The sequence below is a fragment of the Lampetra fluviatilis genome, chromosome 24 (genome assembly GCF_964198595.1).
Source record: "Lampetra fluviatilis chromosome 24, kcLamFluv1.1, whole genome shotgun sequence".
NCBI lineage: Eukaryota > Metazoa > Chordata > Hyperoartia > Petromyzontiformes > Petromyzontidae > Lampetra > Lampetra fluviatilis.
In genome coordinates, this window is record NC_136298.1 from 7,328,796 (window position 1) to 7,354,849 (window position 26,054).

Genomic DNA, 26,054 nt, shown 5'->3' on the forward strand with positions numbered 1-26,054 from the left:
TACAGAAAACAGATGTTACAGGCTGCAGGGATGCAGGGAACAAAAGGCACAATGCAAGCAAAGTCCATACTTCCGCGCTCCCACATCTGTACTCTTCCTCATTACTGGCTAGAGTGGTAAAACATGGTCAATTAACCCCACACGGCACACGTGGCATGGGGAGGGCCCTCATCCAGCAGTGGATTGACAAAAGGGTCAATACAAATACGTGCACTTAATTTTTCAAATACACGAACTGAAAAATTAAGTGTCTCTTTTTTTTATTGTCACGTGTGCTCTCGAAAGCCATAGTGACCCAAAGTCCCCCCGAGTAGTCGATTCATTCCACAACTTTGTTGCGACGTACATTTTCTTTTCAAAGGAGTCGCCTTAACGCGTGACGGTTTACGTGTTGCTGGGAAATTGTCTGCCCCGGCAGCTGGCAAAGGTTGCGTGCCTTTTTGACACAATTTAGCGAATCAGAATGTGGGGCTATCTTATAAGCTAAATAGAGGAGATGCTGGCATGTGAGAGGAGAGAGAGCCCCCCTTCTCCTGATACCCCCCGGAACCAATCGCCACGTGGCTGAAAACTCGGCTTCAATTCCACGGGGGACGAAGCCAAAATCTCACCGTTAATTATTCATCGGCGTGCCGTCCCTTGTTGGCCTGGCTCCTCCCACCGTGGGTACCCAGTTTTCTTCATTTGAATGACGCGACGGTGAAAAAAGACCACCGGGGCTTGTTTCCCCGGTCGCCCAGCCTTGCCCCCTAAGCTTAACGCAAGCTGCGAAACAACCGCTCGCAATTAGAGTCATTTCGTAGGGCCGTTTGGCTTTGTGGAACCTTCCATTTTTTACCTATTTTTGCAGGAAATCCTTTCCTTGAATGTTATTGCCGTACTTGTTTTTTTGTGTTTGTCGTTATTTGTCACTGATTTCCTTCCTGCCCCAACGTGATTCCAGGTGGCTGTGTACAGTTGGTAGGCCGTGTTGTTATACATGCGATACGTGTGCGTTCACACTCTACTGGTCATACCTTTATATTTGTAAGCCGAATGTTTATTAAATTGGCCAAATATTCCAATGCAGGGCCATACTGAAAGAGTATTGACACTGCATGAGTATTTCATGGATTAATAAAATGTTTTATTATATACGGATGGAGCAGTGGCGCTGTAGTTAACGCACTGCCCTATGAATCGGTGACCAGAGGTAAATCCCTTGCCACAGCTAACATCAATAACGAGTGATATCTGAACCGGTCCAAGCTGCCTCTGTTGTTAGACTCAACCCCTGACCATCATCTCTATTCGTGATGTCTCCTGGCCAAGTGCATTTTTGTTAGCAGCCAATATCTCGGAAACTTTCCGCCACTTTCTTCCACAATGCCGTTGCTGTCCCATCGCCTGCATTGACAGTCTGCAGGGCTAAAGCATGTGGATCCCTGATTTGTGTTCTCCTGCCATTCGGTGTGTGCGACACAGAGGCGTTCAACGCGAGCGATTGCGCGGAGATGGTGCGGAGCCTGCTGGAGGGAGGCAGTGGCGGTGGCGGCGGCGTGGACGTTCCGATCCAGCACGGCCTGGCCCTGCGCTACTTACTCCGCCACCTGGCGCGGGCTTGCCACGCGGCGCGCGGGCGCATCACCCAACGGGCGCTCGCCCAGAGCCTCGGCCCGCTCGTCTTCCGCGCCAGGTCAGTCACTCGATCTTTGGCTCGTTTTACCATGAAGCCGGAGAACGTTTCCACTGGCACATCTAATCCAAACCAATGCAGGGCTCTCATGGTACGGATGGTTTTTCCACTACCATGCCAACCTGGAACCAAACCTTGATGCGCCAGCCTCGCGGTACATCTGAATCTGACTTGGACCCAAGTAGCACCAGAGCCGGGGCTAATGAAGCATTCATCATGCGGGTGATGAATGTCATCTACATGCATCTTGGCTCGTTTATGGCATGTGATGTCAGTGGCATGGCTCTGCTCGGCTTCTGCAGTGGGGGAAAACAACCCGGCTCGAGCAAAGCCAGGCTGGCCACGTCGCGGCTCGTTTGTGCAGTGGGAAAGACTTGCGAGCTAAGTGGTTGGCTGGAAGTTAGGGGGTGTTTGATTCGACTCGGGGTTGTTGGATGTTCGTTGGGTTGTACCGCACCCTAACGAACCTCTGGCAATCAGAGCCCAAAAGTAATAATTTTGGCAGAGTGGAGCCTCAAATATAGCACGCATTTTTATGAAAATTTCTTTTATAAATGTCACAACCGTAAAAATAAATGCCCATTTGTGTGCAAAATCACACCATTTTGCAGCACTGGTTGTCAGCTCATCGATACGGTTGGTGGTGTGTGGCACGTCAGACTGTGACTTGGCTAGTTGGTGGAGTGACCTTGCAAGTTAATGAATAGGTCAGGCGTCAATTTCACTATGGGGCAGGTTTCTCCTCTGCAGTGGTTGTGCGAAAATATTGAGCGTGAAGGTTTTTTTAGCGGAGACGTGTACATATATGCATGTGTGTGCGCCGTATGAATACATATGCCGTGTTGTCTGCATTTCACCTACAATATCATTCCCTACTGTAAAGATAATATTTACCCAACAATGTAATCCATGCCAGAAATGTTCAGCTATTTAATATGTTAAGACCATGCATTTGGTTTAGATTTGATGAAATAATATTAGTTCTGCAATATTTGAAATACATTTAACAATTTATTTCCCCATTTTAAAATTCCCATTCCTTCGACAAAATCTTTCCCTTCAGCGGCGTTCACCTGCAGTAGCAGGGTTTCGCTCATCATCGTCATCACACATCATCATCGGACGCGATCAAATATCATCACCCTTCTCCGTTCCCGACTGCTCGTCCTTCGACGCGCCGTCCCTGCGCAGCGTAAATCTCATTCGCTCGGCGAGGCGGGCAAGGAGTGTGTATGACAAGAGCTCTTTCTCCCCACACTGAATGCCTGCCGATACACAAAAATAAGGCAGAGGGAGGAAAAATAATACCGATAATAAAATAAGCCCAATCGATACATTTCGGAAAACCCAAAACCTCCCCCATGCACGTGCTATCGGCTGAAAGCATGACAGATTGGCCTAATTGGTTTTGATTTTTTATTTAATTTATCCATTCCCTCAACGGACTCCTGTCTCCCGTTAATGCTTCTTTCCACCCTCCACTTCGCCCCCCCCCATCCATCCCTATATCTCCCTCCCTTTGCCGCTTTACTGGATGAGGTCACCTTTCTGTATAGCGTAGTATGACATCATGCTCTTGGCCCAGTGCCACCCCTCACGCACTGCTCTGCGGGCTGCTCTGAATCAGCAGATGGTTGCCCATGGCAACCGAGCGGTCGCCAAGGTACCCAGATAACCCCGGGCACTGGTTTTCCCCACGCTGAGTAGCTGTGCAGGCTAAGCGGGTGAGCGGGCAACGAACGCAAGCAACTCCTAGCCGCCTCGTTCTTCCATCCCGGATCCTAGCACCTTGTCGGTTGCCCTGGTAGCTGAGGCAGAAAGCGACGAGTCGACCTCCAGCACGAGGCTTATATTCCTAGGGAGCTCCTCGGGTTTGAGCGCTGGCATGGCCGCTGGGAAAGGGTGTGGCACCGAGTGAGATGAACCATCGTGCCGTCTAAACCGAGGCTGGCGCCGTTTTGTGAGCTGCGCAGCAGGTTTACCACTTGCATCTTCCGCTCCTGGATGTAGCTGTCTGGGAACATGAAACATAATTCATTGTTAGCTAGTCTTGTTCACATGATGTGTTGTGATTTTTTTTTATGTCTATCACAGAGGTGGCAACCCTGCCCTGGCAGTGGCTAAAGCCAGAATTGTTCTGACACCTGTGCAGTACGTGGGCATCTGCTAGGGTTAAGAAGGAATTTGAGAATTGGGACCATCTTCTTGGTTCTTTCGGTAAAGTCACGTAGAAGGGAAGTAATAAAATAATAAAAATAAAACATAATAAAATAATTCTCACGTCGTTTCGGCCACAACGCAAGCAGCCGTCCTCAGGTAAAACGTCGTGAGAATTATTTTATTATGTTTTATTTTTATTATTTTATTACTTCCCTTCTACGTGACTTTACCGAAAGAACCAAGAAGATGAATCCCAGCAGTCACGAAAGCTTTAAATCGAAATTGGGACCATGTTTCCCGCGCTTGCAGTGCAGTGTTGTTTCCTTGTTGCCCCCCTTGAGAGAGAAGGCTGATGGTGGAAAGTCTCTCCCTTGCGTCCATATCCCCCAAGTAATGTTCCATATTGGGCCCACGGTGACTAACACAGGCTGAGAATCGGTGTCTTGTTAATGGCCCATTGTCACTTTATTGTCTCAATTGTCACTGCATTCTGTCCGAGTTACAGGTAAAAATTTAATAAGGGTGCACTTACCTGTATTGCTGAACAAACGTCGCCATTTATAACATACATACATGTGACTTGTGACAATGCAATTGTTGCCAACTTGCACTGATATATTTTTCATCAATTTTTCATGATTCTGCATTATTTATTTGTAAACTGTTTTGCCTCTTCAATCTGATACAGCGGAGCAACTTAATGGCAACGCATTACCTTCAAATCTCCTTCGAGTAGCAAGAAAATACAAACTTAAACAACTGAAAGATTTCGGTGATGTACAGTAATCTTTGGCAACACGGAATTACATGTGTTTTTTCCCTCCCTGTGTGTGCGTGTGTGTGTGCGTGCCCATGTGTGTGAATACGTGCGAACTCGTGTGCACCCCCATCAACCTCCTCATCCTCCACTGCCCGGTCCACCCGACAGCGACGAGTCCAAGGCCGACCATCCGGCTCGCATCCTGGAGGCCCTCATCCGGTCATGTGAACACGAGGAGACACCAGCTGCTCCAGGTAACAGCTGCCCCCACCACCCACCGTGCCGCCCTCCTCCCCATTCCCGACTTCCCACTCCCGACGCACGCCCGACCATTCCACCACCACCACCCTGTGTCCACATCCCAGCACATCGCATCCCGTCCCCTAATAGGTCCAGCGGCTGCTCTTGTGGCCACAACAACGGCAGCGTGTAATTACCTCGTTAAAGTATCGGACGGTCCGCGTGGATTTGAGCACCGCCCTTTGTGTGTAGGCCGTGCTATGGCCGCTAGTTTTGCGACCGCGTGGGAGGGTCGGTGGCTTTGATCGTTTGATCGCCACCTGTCCTCCTCTCGAGTCGCTGCGCCGTAACCCCAACTCGCTTAGCAAATTCCCCCAAAAATCTTGACAAATTCACGTTAGTATGTACGTAATGATTTCTTCAACTAAAATCGACTCCTATAACCTTAAGTGCATGCATTAAGGATTGCTTGTGAAAATGTGTTATTTTCAATTCTCATGCGCCTCTACAAATCATATGTCGCTATTGATTCGATATATTTATAGATGTACCGTGAGGGCAAATACAAAATCAATTCGTCAATTAAATCGTGACCCTGAACCGTGGCCATTCGTCGAATCGCAGCCATGCAGAATCGTTACTTTGCCCGTGTATTTTTTAGGTGTTTGCAGTGCGTTTGTTCTTCTTGTTGCATCTGTGTGGTGGGTGCTTTGGCTGCTGGGAGAGGCATTGGGCGACTGTAATCGGGGAGAGGGCATTGGTGCGGTGCTGGGGACGGGATTAAAGGAAAATCTTTCATTGGAACGCTGCGCGTGCAGCGCGTATGTGCGTGCGGGCACCAGGAAAAGGGTCGCGGGGGTCAGCAAGTCATTGCTGATATCAGGCCGGCCTCTCGCACGCTCCACAATGATTTATGAGGCCCTACGTGCTGCTGACCATGATTTATTAGTTTTTTTTCCTCCTCCTCCTCCTCAACGTCTCTTACTCCCCACTTCTTGGCCTGTCTCCATCTCGTCAGCCTCGTTCGTCTTTGAGTGTCCCACCTCTGTCTCCCTTCTTTAGTGTTTTTTTCTGTCTCGCCGTTCTCTACGCGTCTTGTCCACGTCCGGCCCTGCTGATCATGTGTCCGAGTAACGATGCGGGTTTGTATTTCGCTGTCGAGAACATCCTTGTCAGTTGTACCCATTTTCTTTCCCCCCCCCCCCCCCCCTTTCAACAACCGAGCATCTCTGCTCTGTTTGTTTCCCCCTTCTCTATGTCTATATCCAAGGGCCCTGAGCTGGCTGTCTGCATGTCTGTCTCCTGCCTGTTTACACAGAAGGCTGGCATCCCTTGCATGTCCCTCGTCTGTCTCGAATACTTCAGTCTGGCTGCCTATCCCTGCCTCGTCTGAATGTGCACGCGTGTCCCCTGCGACTGCCAAGGGAGAGGAGGGCAGAAACAGCTGTTTTGTTAATTGGCAGGGGTTGGGAGCGAGGGGTTGAGCTTTTGAGGGACGGGGGTGGGTGGTGGGAAAGGCTGAGTGGCAAGCAATCCTTTAAGGCAGATGCGGCGGTGACCTGTGTTCGGCACAAGCTAGCTCTCGGCCAGACGTAAACAATGGGGCCTGCCGCGGTTTGCATAATTTGACCCGTTTCTTTGCCGGCGTACGGTTATAAATACCCGCGCGGGCACGGCAGGGAGACAAGGGCAGGCCCTGTCGCGATCCTGAGACGCCATAGTGACGGAAAGTGGCATCTCACTGCCCTGTGTTGAGTGGCACCCGATGATCGTTCGCCTTGCCAACGCGACAAGTCGTGGGCTCTATTTTCGCTGCAAAGCATCCGCCCGCTCGTGCCGTCCCTGTAGGGGTTGAAGGTTGCAGTGAGTAGGTGGTGTGGGTTTGGGGGTTGGGGGTTGGGGGGGGGGTGCAGGGGGCGCGCTGGTCATCCGAGGCTCCACGAGCACAAACTGGAGACATTAGTGCACTCGAATGCACCCTTTCAGCTCCTCTTTATGAGCAGCCGCAGTGCACAATGGCCAGCCCGGAGGCCGTTTTGTGGCGCGTGGGGAAATATATCGCGCTGAATTCGGTAATTGGCGCCCTTCAACTTGAGCCGGATTTGTTTGGGAATTCTAAGGCATTATAGTAACGCGAATGTGGCGCCTGGCAGCACGAAGCGGGTCTTCCGGCCTTCGCCCGCGATATTCCTATTGCGCAGAGCTTTTTTCGTATTCCTGTTTGCATCAGGCCCGATAAAGCATGCGTTTTGTTAACATGGGATGAGCCTCTGTAGCGCAATGTAAAATTTGTACTCTTTCACTTCGAGTGATTTTTCTCCCCCTCGCCCTTTCGCACACTGGTCCTCACTTTTCCACCCCCGCACCACCCTCATCATCTTTCACCTCTCTCCCTCCTCCGTGCGTCTCTATCTCGTCGTCCGCTCCCCACACCCCACCCCCGTGCTGTTTCCAACGAGTTTCTTCGCAAGCAAACTGCAGCCCCTCGCCCGTGGGGGGGGGGGGGGGCAACCGGCGTTATCGGCGTGCATCTTCGGGCCCGCTGATCTGATTGGCACTTGAGCTCGAGTCCCAATTATTCCAATTTTGCATCACATTCCAATTCCGCAGTGTCAAGGTGGACGGGATTTGTGTGAAACAAAGCGCGATCGATTTGTCGAGCGAGAGACCCTACTGGGATTTGAGGGAGAAACATTTTTTTTCATACTTTATTTTAAAGGGAGATGGTGCAAAATGGGGCACGAATGATCGACGGCGGGCGGAGGTTGGTGCTCCAAGTGTGGGGGGTGGAGAAGGGGTTTGGGCGGCGCTTTCTGGTATAGGGGGCGGTTTGGGAGGAATTATTGTGAACACGTCGCAGATAAATATCTGTAGGGCCCCGTACGCGGCACGTGCGGAGGACGGCGAGGAGGAGGAGGCTGTAGCGGGTTGCGTACGTGCCTGCCCATGGGGTGATGTCATCGACGCAAGGCACATGCTGCAGGGAGGCACTGATGGGGAGCCGGCGGGGGCGGTGAGAGCTGGAGAAGGGAGGGGGGGAATAGATGGGGAGAGAAAGCGGTAAAGTATGGGGGCTACTGTGGATGCAGGGAGGGGGGGCATCAACTCATTTTTGTTTGCTTGCATACAATATTGTGACATTTCCGTATATTATCAATGCACGGAATTTATAAATAACCTGATTTGAGCGAATAAAAAAAAACTCGTCGCTTAAACATTAACACTGCCTTGTAACAGAATCCATGAAATGTGCAAATGTTTTAGGCAGTGGTGGTCCTCTCGAGTCAAACATTAGCCTTATGTGCATATATACAGTATACAGTGCTGTACAGTATTCTGTGCTAGGACAGCGTTGAAGATGAACGTGGTGGATTTTTTTTGGGTACGTGCTCGTGCACCACAGCCGACGCGCAGTCCCTTAATTCCTTACTTCATCACTGATGTGTTTGCTTAAATGTAGTTAATAATGAGAAAGGCTGCTCTCGTTAAGGCTGCCGTCATTTAGCGCGTGGGCTCTGCCTAAACGAGGAGCAGCGGCAAGAGGAGGCGTAGGTTTTATTTGGCTTTTAAAAATAACCACATTTATAATTGCCCTGTGCCGTCTGAGGAGTTAGATTGCCCGACCGCTGTCTGAAATTCAGGACCGAATGCCACTTGTAACCCGTGATTGGACTGAGCGTTCATTGGGGAGAGGAGGGGGGGGGGAGACTCATCCCCATTCGTATGGGGTACAAACCCTTGCTGCACCCACGCACTCTGCCTCACGGCCGTGGGTCTCAGTGACTGAAAAAAAATTTAATCCGAGAACCGTCGTGACAGTGGGGCCGCGCATGACCGGGCGTGTGTCGACAAGCCTCCAGCATCCCCCCCCCGCCACCCGCAGTCTGGGATTGGTGGACCACGTGAAGATGGCAGGGCAGTAGCACAAGCGTTACGTATGCGCGTGTGTGTGGACCAAAAAGCCCTGACTCTGCAACCGCAGAAGTCAAGTGCGTTCAGAGTCGAGAGGCACAAGCCTGTGTCAAGGTAGAACAGCAAATGTCTGATCCTCCCAGACCCTGGCAATCAGAGTAAGTGGGATAAGATAAGGGATGCCATGGAGACAATCGGGAGCACTCCGGAATGTTGGGTAATATGGAACAAGATACTTTGACAATGAGAGTATTAGAAACCCTGTTCACAAACACACGCCTCCTTTTATAAATAAAAAAGATACTCTTGTAGAGTAAATAGCGTCGGCTCAATACTGGCGCTAACAGATAGGGCCCGCGTGTTTGTTGCAAGTGTCCTGTCTGCTGGCTCTCCGGGGCCGTATATATAGGTCCCTGTCTGGTTTTATTTCGTGGCAGTAGAAATCTAGGGATGCTGCAGTAGAAATCCAGGGCAGCAGCACCTTCGTACATGCACTGCCAATTTGCTCGCTCACTTGGAAAGCCAATAAAATGGTTATTCCGAAAAGATAGTTGTAGCCATTGGTTTTGTTTCCTATTTCATTACTTTTTTTTTAAAGGCATCAGCCCCTATGCCCATTGTCAATGCAAGTCGTGCGACTAATTAAATCATTGTAGGTGGCTGCCAACCGCACATGACTTGCTGCATGTGTGCACTTGTCCGCAACTCTGCATTTACATTCTATTTATAGTCGAACTTTTGTAAATTTGCATTTCTGCGAAGCAGGTGTAACCCTGCGGCTGAGAAACACGGGCGCTTGGGTTCACCGCTTTAATGTGTTTATTGCACGCTCTGGTTGTGTGCAGCAGCAGCAACCGCTCCATTTTCCTCGAACGCTTCTTAGTTTCCGCAACAACTGGGGGGGGGGGGGTGGAAGTCGCGGGCGTGTTTGTGTTCACAGGTGGAGAGTTACGGACCGCAGCATGGCACACTGAGCAGTCGTTATCGTGACATCTCCAAACATTTTGACACGACTTTGCATTGTGGTTAATCGTTGCCATTTTATCACGTGAGAGCCCGTCAAGATTGATGCTTCGTAAGAGACCTTGGACATTTTGGTTATGTAGGAGCAGATATTTTCCTTAACTTAGTTGCAGGTCATTTTCAAATTTGACATTAGGGTTGCATACACCACACAATGGGCCATTCCAAATGGCAACACCGTTGGCCTCTTAATGTCTATTTTAATAAAGCAGACCCCTTTGCCGCGGTAGTTTCTGGGCATCTGCTGAAAAAATTCGAACGATTCGGTTCCATTCGAGCAGCCCTCGTGGTTAGCACGCTGACCGCCGAGCCACTCAGGATCCACTAGGATCAAAATAAAATCGGTGAGGAATCCATACGCGGCCATCGTGCCATTGGAGATCGATACTGGCTTTCCCAGCCATAGGGAAGCCATTCCAGTCGTCATATCAATGGCGTTCCATACCATTCACTGACATGCGACGGTCCACATGACTCCCATCATTAAAGAGCCTTGCCATTCCCTATCAATCGAAAGGAAGACCCACCAGCCAACCGCGCGTTGTTAGAGCGCGGCGCTCTTTGACAAGACATTAAGCAAACCACGCCGAAGGATTTCTAAGGCTCGCGAGCACTTTGCTGTGGAGACGTATTCCAGTAAGTGTGCAGCTTGCATTCTCGTAACTCGTGCGAGGAAAGCGTCTCCCTCGGTTCGTTCGTTAAGAGCCCACCCCACGCACGAGGTGAGTCGTATAAAGACCCATCAATCGCATGAGAGTAGAGCCTCTCCATCCCTGGCCGGAGCATCCAAGTAGCGTGCCATCAAGGCTCCCTTGGGCCCGGCATGACGTAATTCATTCTGTATGCAGTACTTCGATGGGCCCCGAGTAACTAACACTCTCCCTGTAAGTTTTTTTTTCAGAGGCTGTGATCAATACAAAGGATTTAGTTCCTAGGGGGGACGGACCAATCTCAGTATAGGACAGTCATTGGTAACTTAACACGAAGGTGTGCAGCTTAACCAACTGCGCTCACTTTAGCGAGCCTAGCGGGATTGTGACGGCAATTAATGATATAACGGCTGTTTGCAATATTCAATCGTGATGATTGATGAAGAAAATTTTGATCACGATTGATCGTTATTTTCACTGTCAATCGTGAATTGTGTGATTGTTGCTGATGATGGCAACGGAGAACCAAGTTGAATCCGGCTGGCGTTTAACTCCGTGTGCCTTGTGTTTGGGAGCCTCGCTGGTACTGCCAACCAAACGGTGCCACCTCGGCATTTATTTTCATGTCGGGCAATTTTTTTTTAAATAAACCAAATATCCCCCACGGGCACCCATTCTCAGCGAATTAGTTAAAAAAAAATATTTTAAAAGGAGGTGACCTAGTTGCAGTTCCGTAAATCTTCACGATATGAATGTGTGGCACTTAATGAAACTCGTCCTGGTTTTATTGTGCATTTTAATCGTTTCGGTATCAGTCGGTGACCTCGAGAGATGGCTTGCGCTCAGGAGTGGTGGGGTGGGGTGGGGGGGAGCTGCAGGAGGGAGGAGGCGGTGGTGGTCGTGGTGGTGGTGGGGGGGACCCGGTGGGTTGCAGGGATGGAACGCTGGGAGAAAAAAAATAATGTTGCATCCTCGCGTGGCTCATAAATTGAAGCCGTTATTGGCAGACAGTTCTGCAGGCACGCTCTGCGGCCTCGTGCGAAAAAAAAATTCTCGGTTTTTCTCTCAAAGTACTGTATGAGACGTAATAAAAATAAAACGAGCCCGCGGTGTCCTCAGCCAACCCCCGCTTAGCGGCGTTCTGCAGTTTTCTTTAGGAAGCTTAAGAGAATTATCTGCGCCGCTCTGTGTCACTCCCTTCCACACGTCTCCCACCGGGATTGAATTCGCGACGAGGGTTCTGCCGTTGCCCCTATTTTGGAGGGCATCGGTCCTGGCCTACCCCGAATGCAATAAGGGGGTGAGGTTTGGGGGGGGGGGGAGCTGCCCCCGTTTTTTACCCCGGCCGTGTTCTAACGGAGCGGCCCGTGAGCATTTCTCCCCAGGGGCATTCGAGAAACCCGCGACGCGTTTTCTCACCCCCCCCCCTCCTCCTCCTCACCACCTACACACCCCGGTCCCTCCACAAAAACCTCAGCTTCTCATAAAATAAATCATCGTGGCGTTTCCCCCCTGTTGGGACTGGTAAAGTTGTGCTGGTTCTTTTGTGTCGATTTATGCCATATGTCCTTCCCTGTTATTTATTTTTCTTCATTAAAACACCTTTTTTTGACTGCCTGATCCCTGAGCGTTTCGACTGCATCTAAGAAATATTTACCCAGTACGTTTTCGCCCCGACCCACCCATCTCTCGCACCCACAACCCACCGTCACCTCTTGTAGCTTGTTACCACCCTCCCCTCCTCTCTTCCGCCCCCCTCCCACTTACCATTGCGAAGTATGCAGATTATTTAGTGTCTCTGCAGGTTTCATCGTACAAATGAACACTTGATTCTATGCATGCGGTGTTGTAAGCCATCGATTTTAATCGATGAATAGATGATGCCCCCCCCAACCACGTGGTATCCCTCGATATGTGCCCGTTGCCTTCTAGCAACAGCTGGCGCTCTATAATTGGTCTCGAAGCCGTCACGTGAGCGCAAATGCTCGCACGGGATTGGCGGTGCCCTCCGAACGCGACGCATCTGGTCCGCTCTCCTCCTCCCCCCTTAATCATCGATGGGGCCGGCGCTGGATTTTTTTGCCGAGTTTTTGGGTCAATTATTCATCCGTCTGTCTGTCTGTCTCGCTCATCGCGGGAGAAGAGATGCGTCTCGCTGGCGCAAAGGGACTCCCGGGCATTTTGCGTGGGTCGGCGGGGGGGGGGGGCGTTTGCGCTGCTCGGTGCTGTGGGCAGGTCGCCCTGGGCAAAAGCCCCGGTCATTCCGGCTAGCGCTAGCCTTATAAAGCGACCCGTGCGTAAAAGAAAAAAAAACGAGCATTAAATCACTCTCCGCTCGTTGAAAATATAATTGGATGAGTGTTGATACTGCCCGCCCCCGGGCAGCCGTAGCCTCAAGACATGAATAAATATGTAAGCACTAAGCTTTGCCGTAGTATTATTATAATACTGTTGCCTATTTAGTTTTTGTTTGTGCTATATTTGGAGTGCGTGCATGCGTGCACACGTGGATTGCATGCTGGGGCGCGATGGCGCAGCAGTTAAAAGTAAGTGCTCTGCGCTACCAAAGCCACAACCCGGGCTTGTTGCCTAACGAGTGTCTCCCCCCTAAGTTGACTCGACCTAAAATCAGTGCCTGCTTCGGTTTGCTAACAGCATCAGTGGGGAGACGACGCCTTGGGCAGGCATTGTGCTGGCTCCACTACCTCATCCTGCACGCCTCACTTGTCATAAATACCCACTCGTCAAACGTGCCTCTGTAGTATGATAGTTATTAACCACATGTAAATGAACCAACCAGCATACACAGAGGACATTCTTCGTACATTTTGTTGAGCAACAGATAAATATGAGGGTAGCGTACAAATAATGATCTGCCCCCCTCCCTCCCCATTCGTCTCTGCGTGCGAGTAAGCTTTGATTGGGAGAGGGCTGTGGTCCTCAGTGCCTTCCCCTGGAGATGCGTTAATGAAGACAGCCATAAACACTTGTCTTATCTCCAGCGGCTTGTATTGTGGATGTGAGGAGGGGGTGGCACCGGTGGGGGGGCTGAAGAGGGATGGACGGTGAAGAGCAGTTCAGTTCGTGTTCGTCTGGACAGGCCAGGCAGCCGCCTTGCGTGCTTTCCACGAGGATGCGTGAACGGCATCCAGGACGATGCTCTGTGGCTAAAGCAGAGGTCGCAACCGGGTACCCGATACCCGTACCCTACCCGATACCCGGCTACCCGTACCCGGCCAGGTACGGGTATCCGTTTGCGACCCTGGTGCGGCCGGGTACGGGTAGGCCGTGAGTCACTGGTGAGTAACCGTTTGTCACTCATTTCGGGTAGGGTACGGGTAGGGAACGGGTACCCGTACCCGGCCGGGTACGGGTACCCATTTGCGACCCTGGTGCGGCCAGGTACGGGTAAGGAATCAAAACCCATTTGCGACCTCTGGGCTAAAGCAGTCGCTGAGCCGACCGCCATAATGTCACCCACACGCATCTCTGTGTGTGGGTGACATCTCTGTGTGTGGGTGACATGCGTCAGTGTGCTGTTGTAGTCCAGGGCATCGCCCGCATAAACCCCGGGTTCATTTATTTGCCGGTGATAATTCGCAGTTAAACCTGGCGCAGTGGACTCTCTCGGCCTAGGTCGAATTGGCCTTTAAGATATTGGTTGGTGGCACTGTGGTGTTAAACAGCAGCGGGGGTGACGAAAGCAGCTGATGTGAAATGGGCACAGGGATTTGTCATTTAGTGATAATTTGGGAGTCGCTAATCCAAGAATCCATTCACTTGAGACCATCTCCTGAAATGGGGGGGGGGTGAGAAGGAAGGGAGGTGCATTATGAGAGCAAGGGAGAAAATGGGGCTTTTATTTTTGGTTACTTTCAGAGAACGAGAGTGAGGAAGAAGGTACTTTATAGAGAGAGTCGTAGGCAGATGGGAGGGGGAAGTGCTTGAACTTAGACTGAAATAGCAGAAGGGCCTCAGGTTTCAAGATTATTTGTTTAACCAGGTGGTAACTCAAGAGTAAGCAGGGTCACCAAAAAGACAAAAGAAAAACAAAATAAAGTACAACATTAAAGTAGATAGAAATCTGAGCAAAAAACAACTGTCGCATTTAGAAATAGTTGCATGAACATTATCATCGGTGGGGGATGGCCAATATAAGTACCTGGATAGTTTTCCTTAAGCCAACGCATTACTACACAAAAGCACCTTACAATAAAATAATGCTAATGCATTAATGACTGTGCAGAATCAATCTCTAAAACATTCCACATCATTCGCTGAACCCTGATCTGTTTATCCCCTCCCCCCGCCCCACGATATATGTTTACCAACCGTGTCTTATTGACCTACCTGAAACTTGGTGTCGTGAACAAAAAAGCGAGCACCTTGAAACACTGCTGTATATGTGGCGTTAAATACGGCCCTTGTAAGAAAAAAAAAATCGGTTTGGCGGTATTCGGCGAAGGGCAGTATGCAAATCATGAATTTGCATTGTATTTCAATTAATCATCTCGTAACGGCCAACCGTGTTGATCGTCCAGGGCATTAATATGCTGGACGCGCGCACTCGCTCACGCACGCAGTTTACACACGCTCGTGTCACGTTTTTAGGGACAAATATTAAACGGAGCACAAACTAAGAGCAGCAGGCGAGAGACTTTATTGCTGCTCGCAAGAAATTATGTCATAATCCCCCTCTTATATTTAGTGGGAGCAGCTGTTGTGACCAGGGCAAAGCGATCCTGAGTTTCTCTCTCTCTCGCTCTCCCTCTGCGCTGTCCTCAATTGCCCTCGCTATTCGGCACGTCTGCCTCTGCCCCGTCTGTAGTTATCCTTCAACCTTGACGCTGCTGTGCGGCGGCGGCGACGTATCAGCTCGTGTGCACGAGTGTACCAACACGGCCGCCCACATCCACCGCCCCCTCACACGCACATCGTGTACCCGCCTACTCCTTACTTCAATCCCCCTGTCCGTCCGCTCCCCTCCTAATGATAATGAGAAATAATCCCCCACTCAGCTGCCCGCCCGCCCGGTGATGAACGCTACTTATCAAAAGCCCTCGCAGTACCCGCCACCGCCATGGCTGGCATGCTGCAGTTGACGGCCCACAATCGCTGGGGTTATATATGTAAATAACTAATGCCGTGCGATTTTAAATTAATAGCTGAATGGGACCGCGCAATGCATTCTCGCTACAATTTTCCCAGTGTGAACTTCGATCGCGTATTCACCGACGTCTTTTCAAAACTCGATTAAGTGTTCCGCCTGAAAAACGTTAAGTATTTAAATAATGGTAATCGCAATAATTTTGGAAAATTGCGCGTTCGTGCAAAATGTTGGTATATAATAATATACCAACACGTGCTTGTATATACGCAAAAACGTGTATACACGTATGCGTTTAATATGTGCAACACATTTAGAACATGTGACTTTCATGATTGTCAGAATGGGAAATGACAAAGAAAACGGTTGACGCTGCAGATGAATGTCTCAAAAGTGCTCGTTGAGTGGGCTTCTTGTGTGCGGGGGGCAGGAGGGGTGGGGATGAACACGGTCGGTATTTCTGCTTCTCGGCTTGCGCTCAACGGTGAGATGGGGGGCACAAAATAAAGCAACGTAACGGGGAAAAAAAGTAACAAACGAAGGGAGGAGTCTAAAGATAGCCGGGCCCGCGTACGTCAAAGCTCTATTGTGTTGTCCCCCCCTTGACTTCCAGGCTCTGAGCCAAGTCGTCGGTTTTTGCCATGCATCTGCACCACCAGCACAGCCCCTGCTTTCATTAAGCCCCCTGTGCGTGCGTGCATGCGTTTGTGTCTTCTTCCAGTTGCCACCGAGTCAGCCGTTTTTCGGTGCAGCCTCGAACTGCACAGAAGACGTTACTCATTGCGGTTGTAATCGCCAATGGTGCATCTCTCTGCTCAAAGGGGGGAGGGGGGGGATACCCTTTTCACAGTGGCTCTTTGTCCGGCGTGCACGCGAGACGGTCCAACTGCTGGCGCTGGAGAGTCGCCTGATTTTTTTTGTAGGCCATGGTTTCTTCGTTGTGGTGGGCACTATCGTTGGCACGCTGGTTTAATAATCGGCCATACACCCAAGCTTAGATTAAGGCCAGTCACGTTGGGCCTTCGCCCGGGACCTTGTCCAGAGCCACCTTGTTCCCTTTATTTTCGGGGTACTGCCATTAAAGCATTCAATCCGTTGTGAAACACATGTGAGGCACACAAGCTCTGGCTTCTGAGAAATTGGACCCTGATGGCTGTGGTGGGATGCAGCAGATCCTCATTGTGGACCTGGTCTCACCCGTTGCCAGCAGCAGAAAGCCCCGAAGCTTTGCATATGCGGGACCTCTAGGGGAGCTGTCACCTCTCATCAAAGTGGACGAGGCTCAATGCTAACTTCCAACTCGACTCCCGTTGCGTGTTACAGAGCCAACTCCATAGGCCTGTATGTTAAGAGTTGTCAGACAGTTGTTTTGCTTCGAATGCAGAGTCGTTAGGGCTTTAAAATTCCGAAAGCCACAATGCGAAGAAGAGTTAGGCCAATGTTGGAGTAGGTAGTGTGAACCACCGGCTCGCAGGATGTACAGACGAAGTGTGGATTTGCTGCCCGCGGGACAAACACTGCCACGGATTGACTCCCCTAACCGGTGCCGCGTAAAACCCACGCAGCGCAACATTGCAGCACAGAGGCCTTTGGCTAAAATACCCAGTCGCCCTCGTGAGCTCTACACAAAGACTTTGCGTAAAGTTCCTCTCCAACTAGAATAATAATCGTCCGCATGACTGCTTGACAGTGGCCTCGTTAGCCAGGATAATCACATTGTGTAGTACGAATAGGAGGAGGACTTCCATTAATCCCACCTCTCCAAGACCGTACTGAGCACAGCAAAAGTACAACCAGCAGGCACTTGTTTTGTGTGACGCTGGCACACAAGGGTGGAGGAGGTGGATGTGGGGTGTGGTTGGATCAGGAAGAGGCGGGCAGTTTTTCGTGACCGACCAGCAAGACAGCCTCTTACCCTGTGAGTTGTGGTGCTACGATGGCGAGATATTAACTACCTCCTCTGGTATACAGGAGCGCGTGGGTTCGATCCCAATCCCGACGCCTATATATTTGGAGTTTGCATGTTCTCCCTGTGCTTGTCGGGATTTTGTCCCAGGTGTCTCTGGTTTTTCCATCCACATTTAGACTCGACAAGCCTTTGTAGAGTATTTGACTGCTGTAAAAAGTTCCACGTGATAAGCCACTTTGTTGAGCAATCATTTGTGGCAAGGTCACTTCTGAAAAAGAGCTATATAGCTCAGTGGGCTTTACCTGGTAAAATAAACAAGAGTGTTAATTTATAGTTTATTTTATACTAGGCGCACCTGTTGTCCGTCAACTTGACGCGGGGGGGGTGGGGGTCACTGGATCACTCATAGATTGAGCTGTCACGTGTAACACACCTACCTGGAGGGTAATGATTATTTTACTTACGCCAAAACTGTAGAGTTGAAGTGTTCTCCCCTGGTATTTGTGGATTTTCTCTGGACGCTCCACAAAAAACTTCACCCCCTATCCATTGGTCAAACTTAACAAACGGGGAGCCCTCTTAGAAAAGGTGTCTGTAGACTCTGCGAGGCTTTTGTGAGTGAATAAGTTATTTATTTTGTTAGCAGCCACTTCAAAAAACTGTATTCCAAGTGTTTAAAGTTGATGAAGAGAAGTGGAGAAGGAGGTGCGGTGGGGGGGCGTGGGAGGATGAGTGGTGTTGGGAAGTGGTGGTGAGTTGCTCAACAGTTTGCTGGATGGGCCCTTCATAAAACGAGAAGTGGGAGTTTCTGTCACATTGCTCCTGTTTAGGGGTCAGTTTGCCAAAGGTAGCTGCAGTTTATGATTGTCTGGAAGTTCCAGAGAACAAAGGGAGGGGAGATGATGTTTGAGTAAGTTACTCAATTAGGAAATGATTATAGACCAAACTTCAAAACGAATGCACAGACAATGTACACAGCGAGAAAACTTTTACTGAATTGAAAAGTTAAACTGTGCTCACAATCTTATCTCGTTTACTCAGACGCTTTCTGAAAATAATGTCCGTAATTTAGTCTAAAATAGATGATTTATTGGTGCATTCATAATGTTGCCAAGTAAGCCGTTCCACAACTTTGGTGCCAAAATACCAAATTCCCACTTTTGTTTCATCTGCCATGCTTATAATAATAAAAAAGAAAATTTATATAATAGGTACTATGCAAGTTACAATTCCTGTGCCTACCCAAGCTATTTGTAAAATTACCATTTGAAGTCACAATTCAGTGCATGAATCGGGTGGACTTTTGTCTCGTTTCACCATCTCATTTATATTGTCTCTCTCCTTGTCTTGTTTGTACCATCCTGTTCGTCTTGTTACCACAACGAGTAAATTCGCATGTAACTTGCATACAATTTGCATACATTATTAAATATATTATTCAAAGCTCTAATCAGTGTACGTATCTTCAAATAAGAATCGCTGGAACATTATGTGCCTGTCATAGTTACAGCTGCCCTTGTCTCAACGCAAATTTTCCTCCTTTCTTGGCAAAACGACCACTCACAATCCACGAGCAGCAGAAAACATTTCCTGTGTGTACATGTGCAGTTTAACATAGGCCTCACTTGCGATTGAGATAACCTATCCTATAAAGGGCTCTAACCTGGTTGGCTAAAGGATGCGTATTTATCTTTCGCCCGCGTTATTTCAAACCTATCGCGTTCCTGCGTACACGTTTGGTTATTGTCATTTTATTTGCCCGCGTGCAGCGAGCAGCACAACGCTTCTGAGGGTGACGTAGCTGGACTCCTGTGCGCCGCTAATGTTAAATCAAGACAAGGGAGGGGAGCAGAGAAAGGAGCTGGCTGACCTGAGCCTCTTTGTTCTCACAGTTAAACCCTTTGTCCCCATGACAAAGCGGTGGCGACCGTTGTTATTTTCAGGATGCCCGCTGACATGTTTTCCACGTGTTTTTATTTTTTTTTTGCTGGGGGCAATGGAATGCATTTACATTTTTAGCAAATGCCATTTTACATTTCTAGATTTGAAGCTTTCGTGACTGCAAGGATTCATACTCTTAGGTTTTTTTGTGACGAAAAAACCTGAGAGTATGAGCCATTTTACAATATTAACTTCACGTCACTTGTTGTCGAATTCCGCTACGATTGATTGTGTTATCTCATAAATGTGAGGCTTTAATAATAATACAGGCCTTTAATTGCCAAGAAAATTCCTCACCCAGTCTCAACTCCAGTTTTTCAGGAGGGTCCTGCATTTAGATATTGGGCCAATTGTAGTATTTCGTCAGTTTAACACGTAGGCTTTCGCGACCAATATCAGGCGAGTTGAAATCGTAGTACCTGAAGAAAAGCCACAATATTCATGAGGAGGTTGCATTCGAGGCTCCATATTGATATATTCAATAATCCATTTCTGTACCACCATCTCCGGACCATCTTCTAGGCCAAGCTTTACAGTACCCAGTATTCCCAGATGGTCACCGATTTAAACACTAACCGGGCTCAAACTGCTTATCCTCGGAGATCTGACACGATCGGGTGCATTCAGGGTGATTGGGTCCCTTAATAAGGGGTGCGAAGGACAGCGGGATGGGATTGGGAAAGAGGAGGAGAGAGAGGGAGAGAGAGAGGGGGGTTATATGGGGGTGTGAGGCGCGGTGGGGGGGGGTGTTTCAAGGAGGTGGGGGACAGGGAGAGAGAGGCAAACTGATGTCGGGTTATCTGGCCCAGGCAGCAAATCTGTTGGCCACTGGCTTGTTGGCCCGATCTTGGCATAAAGCAGGATTGAAGCAGGCAGAGTATGGAGGGGGGGGAGTACAGTGGGAGAAGGGTGCGTGTGCGCGCAGGGAGCAAGGGGGGAGGACTGCAGAGAGGGAGGTGAGAGGAGGAGGAGGTGTAGGATTGTGGTTTGCGGGAAGGGCTGCCAAACAAGGCCAGGGAGGCGGGTGAGAGAGAGGGGGGGGAATTGCCGTGCATTTGGACAAAGCCCTTGGAAGTGCTCCAGTTATAATCGCCATTCAGTGGCACCACACGCCTGTGGTTCGTGCTCATCGTGTTCGAGCAAACTTTTCTAATATTTCTCGCGTGTTTTCGCTCGAGACCACGAGGGCCTCGATGCGTCGGTTTGACTCCAGAAGATGACCTCTTCCTAGGAATCTTAAACCGGCGCCCTTAAATTGCACACTCCGCTCTGCTAAAAACGTATCTCGTGAAACGTGCAGCGAGTCTGAGATGACCCTGGCCTTATCAACGCCCTGCCAATCCCCGCTTCCCCTTAAAGCCCTCGACGTATCTTATCGTATTCGCGTGCATTGAGCTGGAAGCACAATGAATTTATACGGGCACTGGACTGAGTTCACGGCGATAATTAAAATTATCTGGTGTGGGTGCCTATTTATAAAACAAAAAATCTGGAAAAGTTGACGTTTGTATAAAAGGCCTCTTTGTGCGAAACGATCGTTTAATTCTAGTGTCGTGAGTTTCGACACCCGTGCACAGTCGCTAAAACGGTGTCGGCTCTGGCTCGCCGATGCTATTTCTTTTTTGTGCCCCCGTTTGTACCTACGGAACACATGCAATGGGGTTCTTTTGATAATACATAAATACATTCAGGTTTACCTTCTTGGTTCTTTCGGTAAAGTCACGTAGAATGGAAATAATAAAAATAAAACATAAAAAAAATAATTAACAATTATTATTTTATTATGTTTTATTTTTATTATTTTATTATTTCCATTCTACGTGACTTTACCGAAAGAACCAAGAAGATGAATCCCTGCAGTCACGAAAGCTTTAAATCGAAACATACAGGTTTAGTTTATACAGTACGGTATTGTAAATTGCTCTATTTGGCAAAATCATCACCATTCTTTAAGACTCCTGGGTAGGCGAGGCCATCTTCGACTTACGATGGGGTCGTCGTAACGCATCTCCATCGTAAGTAGAGGACTACCTGGAGTTTGATCATTTCTGCAATGCAGATTTGCGCACCTGTTGCTCGCTCGCGTTTCCGTGAACCCAGAGGGGTGGGGGGAGTTGTGTTGGGAGGGGGCAGTGTGCACACTCGTGTGTTTGCATCATGTGCAGAGGAAGATGACAAAGTTTATTTAATGGCAAGTAAGTGACAAAATCCCTTGGCAAGTTTGGTGATGTCATTGTTCAACGCCACACGCTGTTTTTTTATTTATATATAAGACAAAGATCCCCCGTATAGCCTTAACAGACGAGGAGCAAGGGCTGTTAGCGAGCACCTATGAAGACCGGCATGGCACACGAGGGGGTGGGTGGCCAGCAACCACGCCCGGCCGCCTTTGTCTCCCTAGTGGCGATGTTTACAGACCGCACCATGTACTCATTTGAGACTGAGTCCACCTAGGGGAGGACCGGTTCAGATGTTCGTCACTGGTATTGGCCGTTAGCGGGAATCCGAACTCGGGTCGCCGGGTTCGTAGCACAGCTCACTCACCGTCACACTACCGCTTTCCACTTTATATACACACTTACACAAATGCATTGTCATCGAAAGTCTTTCAGGACGGTCCCGTGTGTTCGTTCAGATTCTTGCATGTAGCAATAAACCGGATTGGCCAGGGGAAACCCTAGAAGCATACGAGTGGAGGTGCGGCGGGGGGTAACACTCAAAACTCCACGCAGATAGTTTCAAGCGTTCACTGTTGTACTTCCACCATCTGATAGGCCAAGCCTTGAAAGCTTCGTCATTATCCCATCTAGGTCCTAACCAGTCTCAATTCAGCTAGGAATACCAACACCTGATATTCTTAGTCGGTCTGCCATCCAGGTCCTAGCCAGTCTGAACCCAGCTTAACTTTCGAGATCACACAGAATCGGGTGCATTGGTTGATTGTTGATCATAGGCGAACCTTTGCCGATGGCCTACGTCTCTAGTTCTGGCTGTTGCCCCTCTGCAGTTTAGCTGCCGATCAACCTCTGCTGATTGACCTTTGAAGAGGGGCGGGGGGCACAACACAGTCGATATTAAACAAACTTTAAAGTAATGAATAACGATGCGATTTACTTTTATCTGTCACGTGTCTCTCTCTAGCTTGCACCGTCCGCGTTAATACCCGTTCCAACATAGTTTTTTATTTTACTGGAAGAACATAGAATGCGGTGGAAGGAGGAGGAGGGGGGGACAGCGCGTTGGGCCGGCTCCTGGTGGAGCCAAACATGTCTTGCCTGCACAATGAATAACAAATCTACAGTAAAAATAGCCTGGCGTGTTGCTGTGACTGGCAGCGGTGGCGGCGGCCTTCGGTAGTTGCTGCCTGTTTGCTTTCATTTGCATTTTAACCGCCCTCACCGCCACCGACCCCTTGCGTGCCGGCAGCCGCTTAGAGATGCACGGGAGTTATTTAATCTGCGTCTAGCTTTGGGCCCTCTCTCGCCTCTACCGTCTCAACAGTGGCTTGTGGTTGATCAGAGGCGGTCTCGCCCATCAGAAAAGCCTTAGGGCCCACGGGGGCGGTGTTGGGAGAGAGGGTTTCGTGTCTGATTTGAGAGGATGGGGTGAGGGGGTCTCTTGCCTGTTGCATTGGGGGTGGCTGTAATAAAACCCTGTAGTTTATTTACCCATGTTTATTTACTGGTGCATTGGTTAGCAACAATGCACCGTGAACCCGCTGGCCTGAGTTAGGTTACCAGCCACGGCTAACGGTGGCGAGTTTGATCTGATCCGGTCCTGGCCCGTTTCGCTAAGCTGCACTGACCAGTGTGGTGAAGTATGGTCAATAAATTTTCGATTTAAAGCTTTCGTGACTGCAGGGATTCATCTTCTTGGTTCTTTCGGTAAAGTCACGTAGAAGGGAAATAATAAAATAATAAAAATAAAACATAATAAAAGAATTCTCACGACGTTTCAATGGTCAATCAACCCTCGTGACCCACACAACATGGAGAGGCCTTATTCAGCAATGGCTTGACGTACATGTACATCCAAGTGCGGTGTGTGTACATAAAGTTAAGCAGCGAAGTGGCATGGGAGACCCAAAAAGCTTATGACAGCCCCTGGCTAAGACACACACCCTATGTGTGCATTCTAATAATAATTTCACCGAATTTCTTTTTACCTGTAAAACAAACAAATTCACGAACTTTAATCTACAGTTTGTTAGTTTTGTGAACGGTAAAAAGCGAATTATTTTCCTAATTTGCCTCGTCAACCACAATCGGCCAACTTAATTCGAGAAACTTGGGCAAAAAAAATTATGCATTTATTTTGACTCGTTCTTTTCAAAAAGTGTTCAAAAGTACTCGCAGTCTCAACCCAAACCGACCTCCACACCACCAACAAACTAACCAAGCTGGACCACATCCCCCAACTTGTTTCACCCATGCCCCAGCTTGTTCTCGCATCTTTGTGCACACATTTCCACGCACATATCTCTCTCTCTCTGCGCTCAGGACTCGTGCGCAGAGACGTGTGAACACGTCATACGTCTTTGCGCGTGTGGGCAGTGGCGTGAAAATGTGGCTCACGCACACAATAGGTTATGCAGTGCGCATGCCCACGTGCGTGTCCGTGTACGCAGCAGTCAGCCCTGATGGTTAGCCCTCGCCACTGAACGTGCTTAGCTGGCAAAAATCAAATCCCCCACAATCTCGTGCAGTGCGGCGAGAGGTTCCCGTTGCTTTCCGCCTTGTTTTTGTGCATTGCGTTAAACAAACACCGCTTACTTTTCAACTCTGCACTGCTCCCCTCCCGATTCCCGTACATACCCACGAAACTAACGTAGCCTAGAATGCAGGGAAAGCCTCTCGCTGGCGCCTGTACATTTTTTTCCTTCCACCCCCCCCCCTCCAAAAACCCTCATTTCTTTGTGCTCTGCTGCTTTCAAATCTCCGCCCTGCTCCGTTGAAGCCACCCTCCTCTCCCCAGCCAACCGCGCTCGCTTGCCCTCGCCTCCTCCACCCCACCTCGCTCCTCTCTCCTGTGTTGCTGGGCACGTGACTCGAGTCAGTGGCGGGATCAAACCAGTCAGATGCAGCCACTCGTTTGTACCTGCCTCTTTCCCCGCTGCTGTCTCTCGCTCTCCTTTGTCCGTTTCATTGTTCACCACACACACACCCCACCCGCCCGCCCTGCCCCACGCTCTGTCCATCTCTCTCTCTCTGTCACTTTGTCCCTCTGTAGGTTTTCCTTCCTTACAACCTTTGTGTGTGTTTCGCAGCCCACTTTCTGCCGTCCGTTTTTCGCCGTTAACATTTTTTTTTGTCGCTGACCCCACCGTCTTCTTCTTCGCTTTGAATGAAAGCTAGGGCTCGAAAAAAATGAAGCCAGTTTTACATTTGCGTGAATGGCAAAACGTGTTTCGTAAACGGATGCTTAATATTGGAACGTCAGTCATTTCCAGTGGAAATGTTTGTTCGACGTCTAACTTGTTGTTGTTTGTTCAAAGTGTGACGATTTTTTCGTATATTCGTTATGGGCTCCATTTGCCATCCGCGGTGCGCATCGAGAATTTAAGAGGATCGTAATTTTTTTTGCTGGAGGCAGCTCTTCTTTCTCAACACGACAGGACAAACGTTGCCGAGCTGAGAGAGAGAGAGAGAGGGGGCCCTACCTTTGAATGCGAGAAGGCGTGACATCTTAGCGAATCAAAAAGTTGGTGGTGGTGGGGTGGCTCGGTAAACGTCGCCAACCCCTCTCCTCTGTTCTCTGCCACTTAAATCTACGGTCAATCTTTGGCACGGCTTAAGTGTTGCTGGACAGTGGTCCTAAGCCACAGCACACAGCGTACTTTTGAAAGTTTGAGCCACATTGTTTCTACGCAACAAAAAAATATAAGCACATTTATGCGCTTGTATAGTTACGTTTGCTGTTGCTTATTGAATTCAAAATTGCGCTGTCCGCTTACCAAAGGGTAATTACAACTCTATGAGTCGGGCTATTGAAATTACTTGCCAAATCACGATTCCCTTTCTTATCTTGGCTGCTAATATCTGCAAATGTATTCCATTGTATCAGTTTTGTGAACGTAAAAGTACAGCCCTATTTCGATCCACTGCTAGAGGAAGAATTCCCTCACACGGTGGTTGTACATGGAGGTTGTTAGACCGTACACTCCCCGTGCTTGGTCAGTGCTGATTTGAAAAGATGGGAAGGCCCAGGATAGGTTTGGATATCAGTGACGCTTAGCTGTGGCCAGGCACCAATGCATGTTGAACTTATCTTCTTGGTTCTTTCGGTAAAGTCACGTAGAAGGAAAATAATAAAATAATAAAAATAAAACATAATAAAATAATTCGCACGAGAATTATTTTATGTTTTATTTTTATTATTTTCCTTCTACGTGATTTTACCGAAAGAACCAAGGAGATGAATCCCTACAGTCACGAAAGCTTTAAATCATGTTGAACTTCTTTCGCACCGTACGTAGCCAACCATGTTAATCGGAAATAGTACAAATATTGCACATATCTCAACAGTGTTACGTTCATTTCTCTAATTATTCTAAATCTACCACAGTTTTAACTGCAAATATACCTTGCTTATGAAATATCGGTTGCCTTCAGATGACCCCTCGATGTAAAAATCAGGACACAAAGTTACGGTTTAGCGTCTCAGTCATCAAAAAGCCC

General features: G+C 49.0%; 1 protein-coding gene across 3 annotated transcripts in view; it reads left to right on the forward strand.

Annotated features, from left to right (window-relative positions):
• Positions 1–26,054, forward strand: part of LOC144941106 (phosphatidylinositol 3-kinase regulatory subunit gamma-like) — a 146,951-nt gene that overhangs the window by 82,537 nt on the left and 38,360 nt on the right. For all 3 annotated transcript variants that reach the window (XM_078867593.1, XM_078867592.1, XM_078867594.1), the window contains exons 6-7: positions 1,465–1,675; positions 4,764–4,849. In XM_078867593.1, the coding sequence (XP_078723719.1) occupies positions 1,465–1,675; positions 4,764–4,849 (297 nt within the window). The remainder of the gene's footprint in view (positions 1–1,464; positions 1,676–4,763; positions 4,850–26,054) is intronic.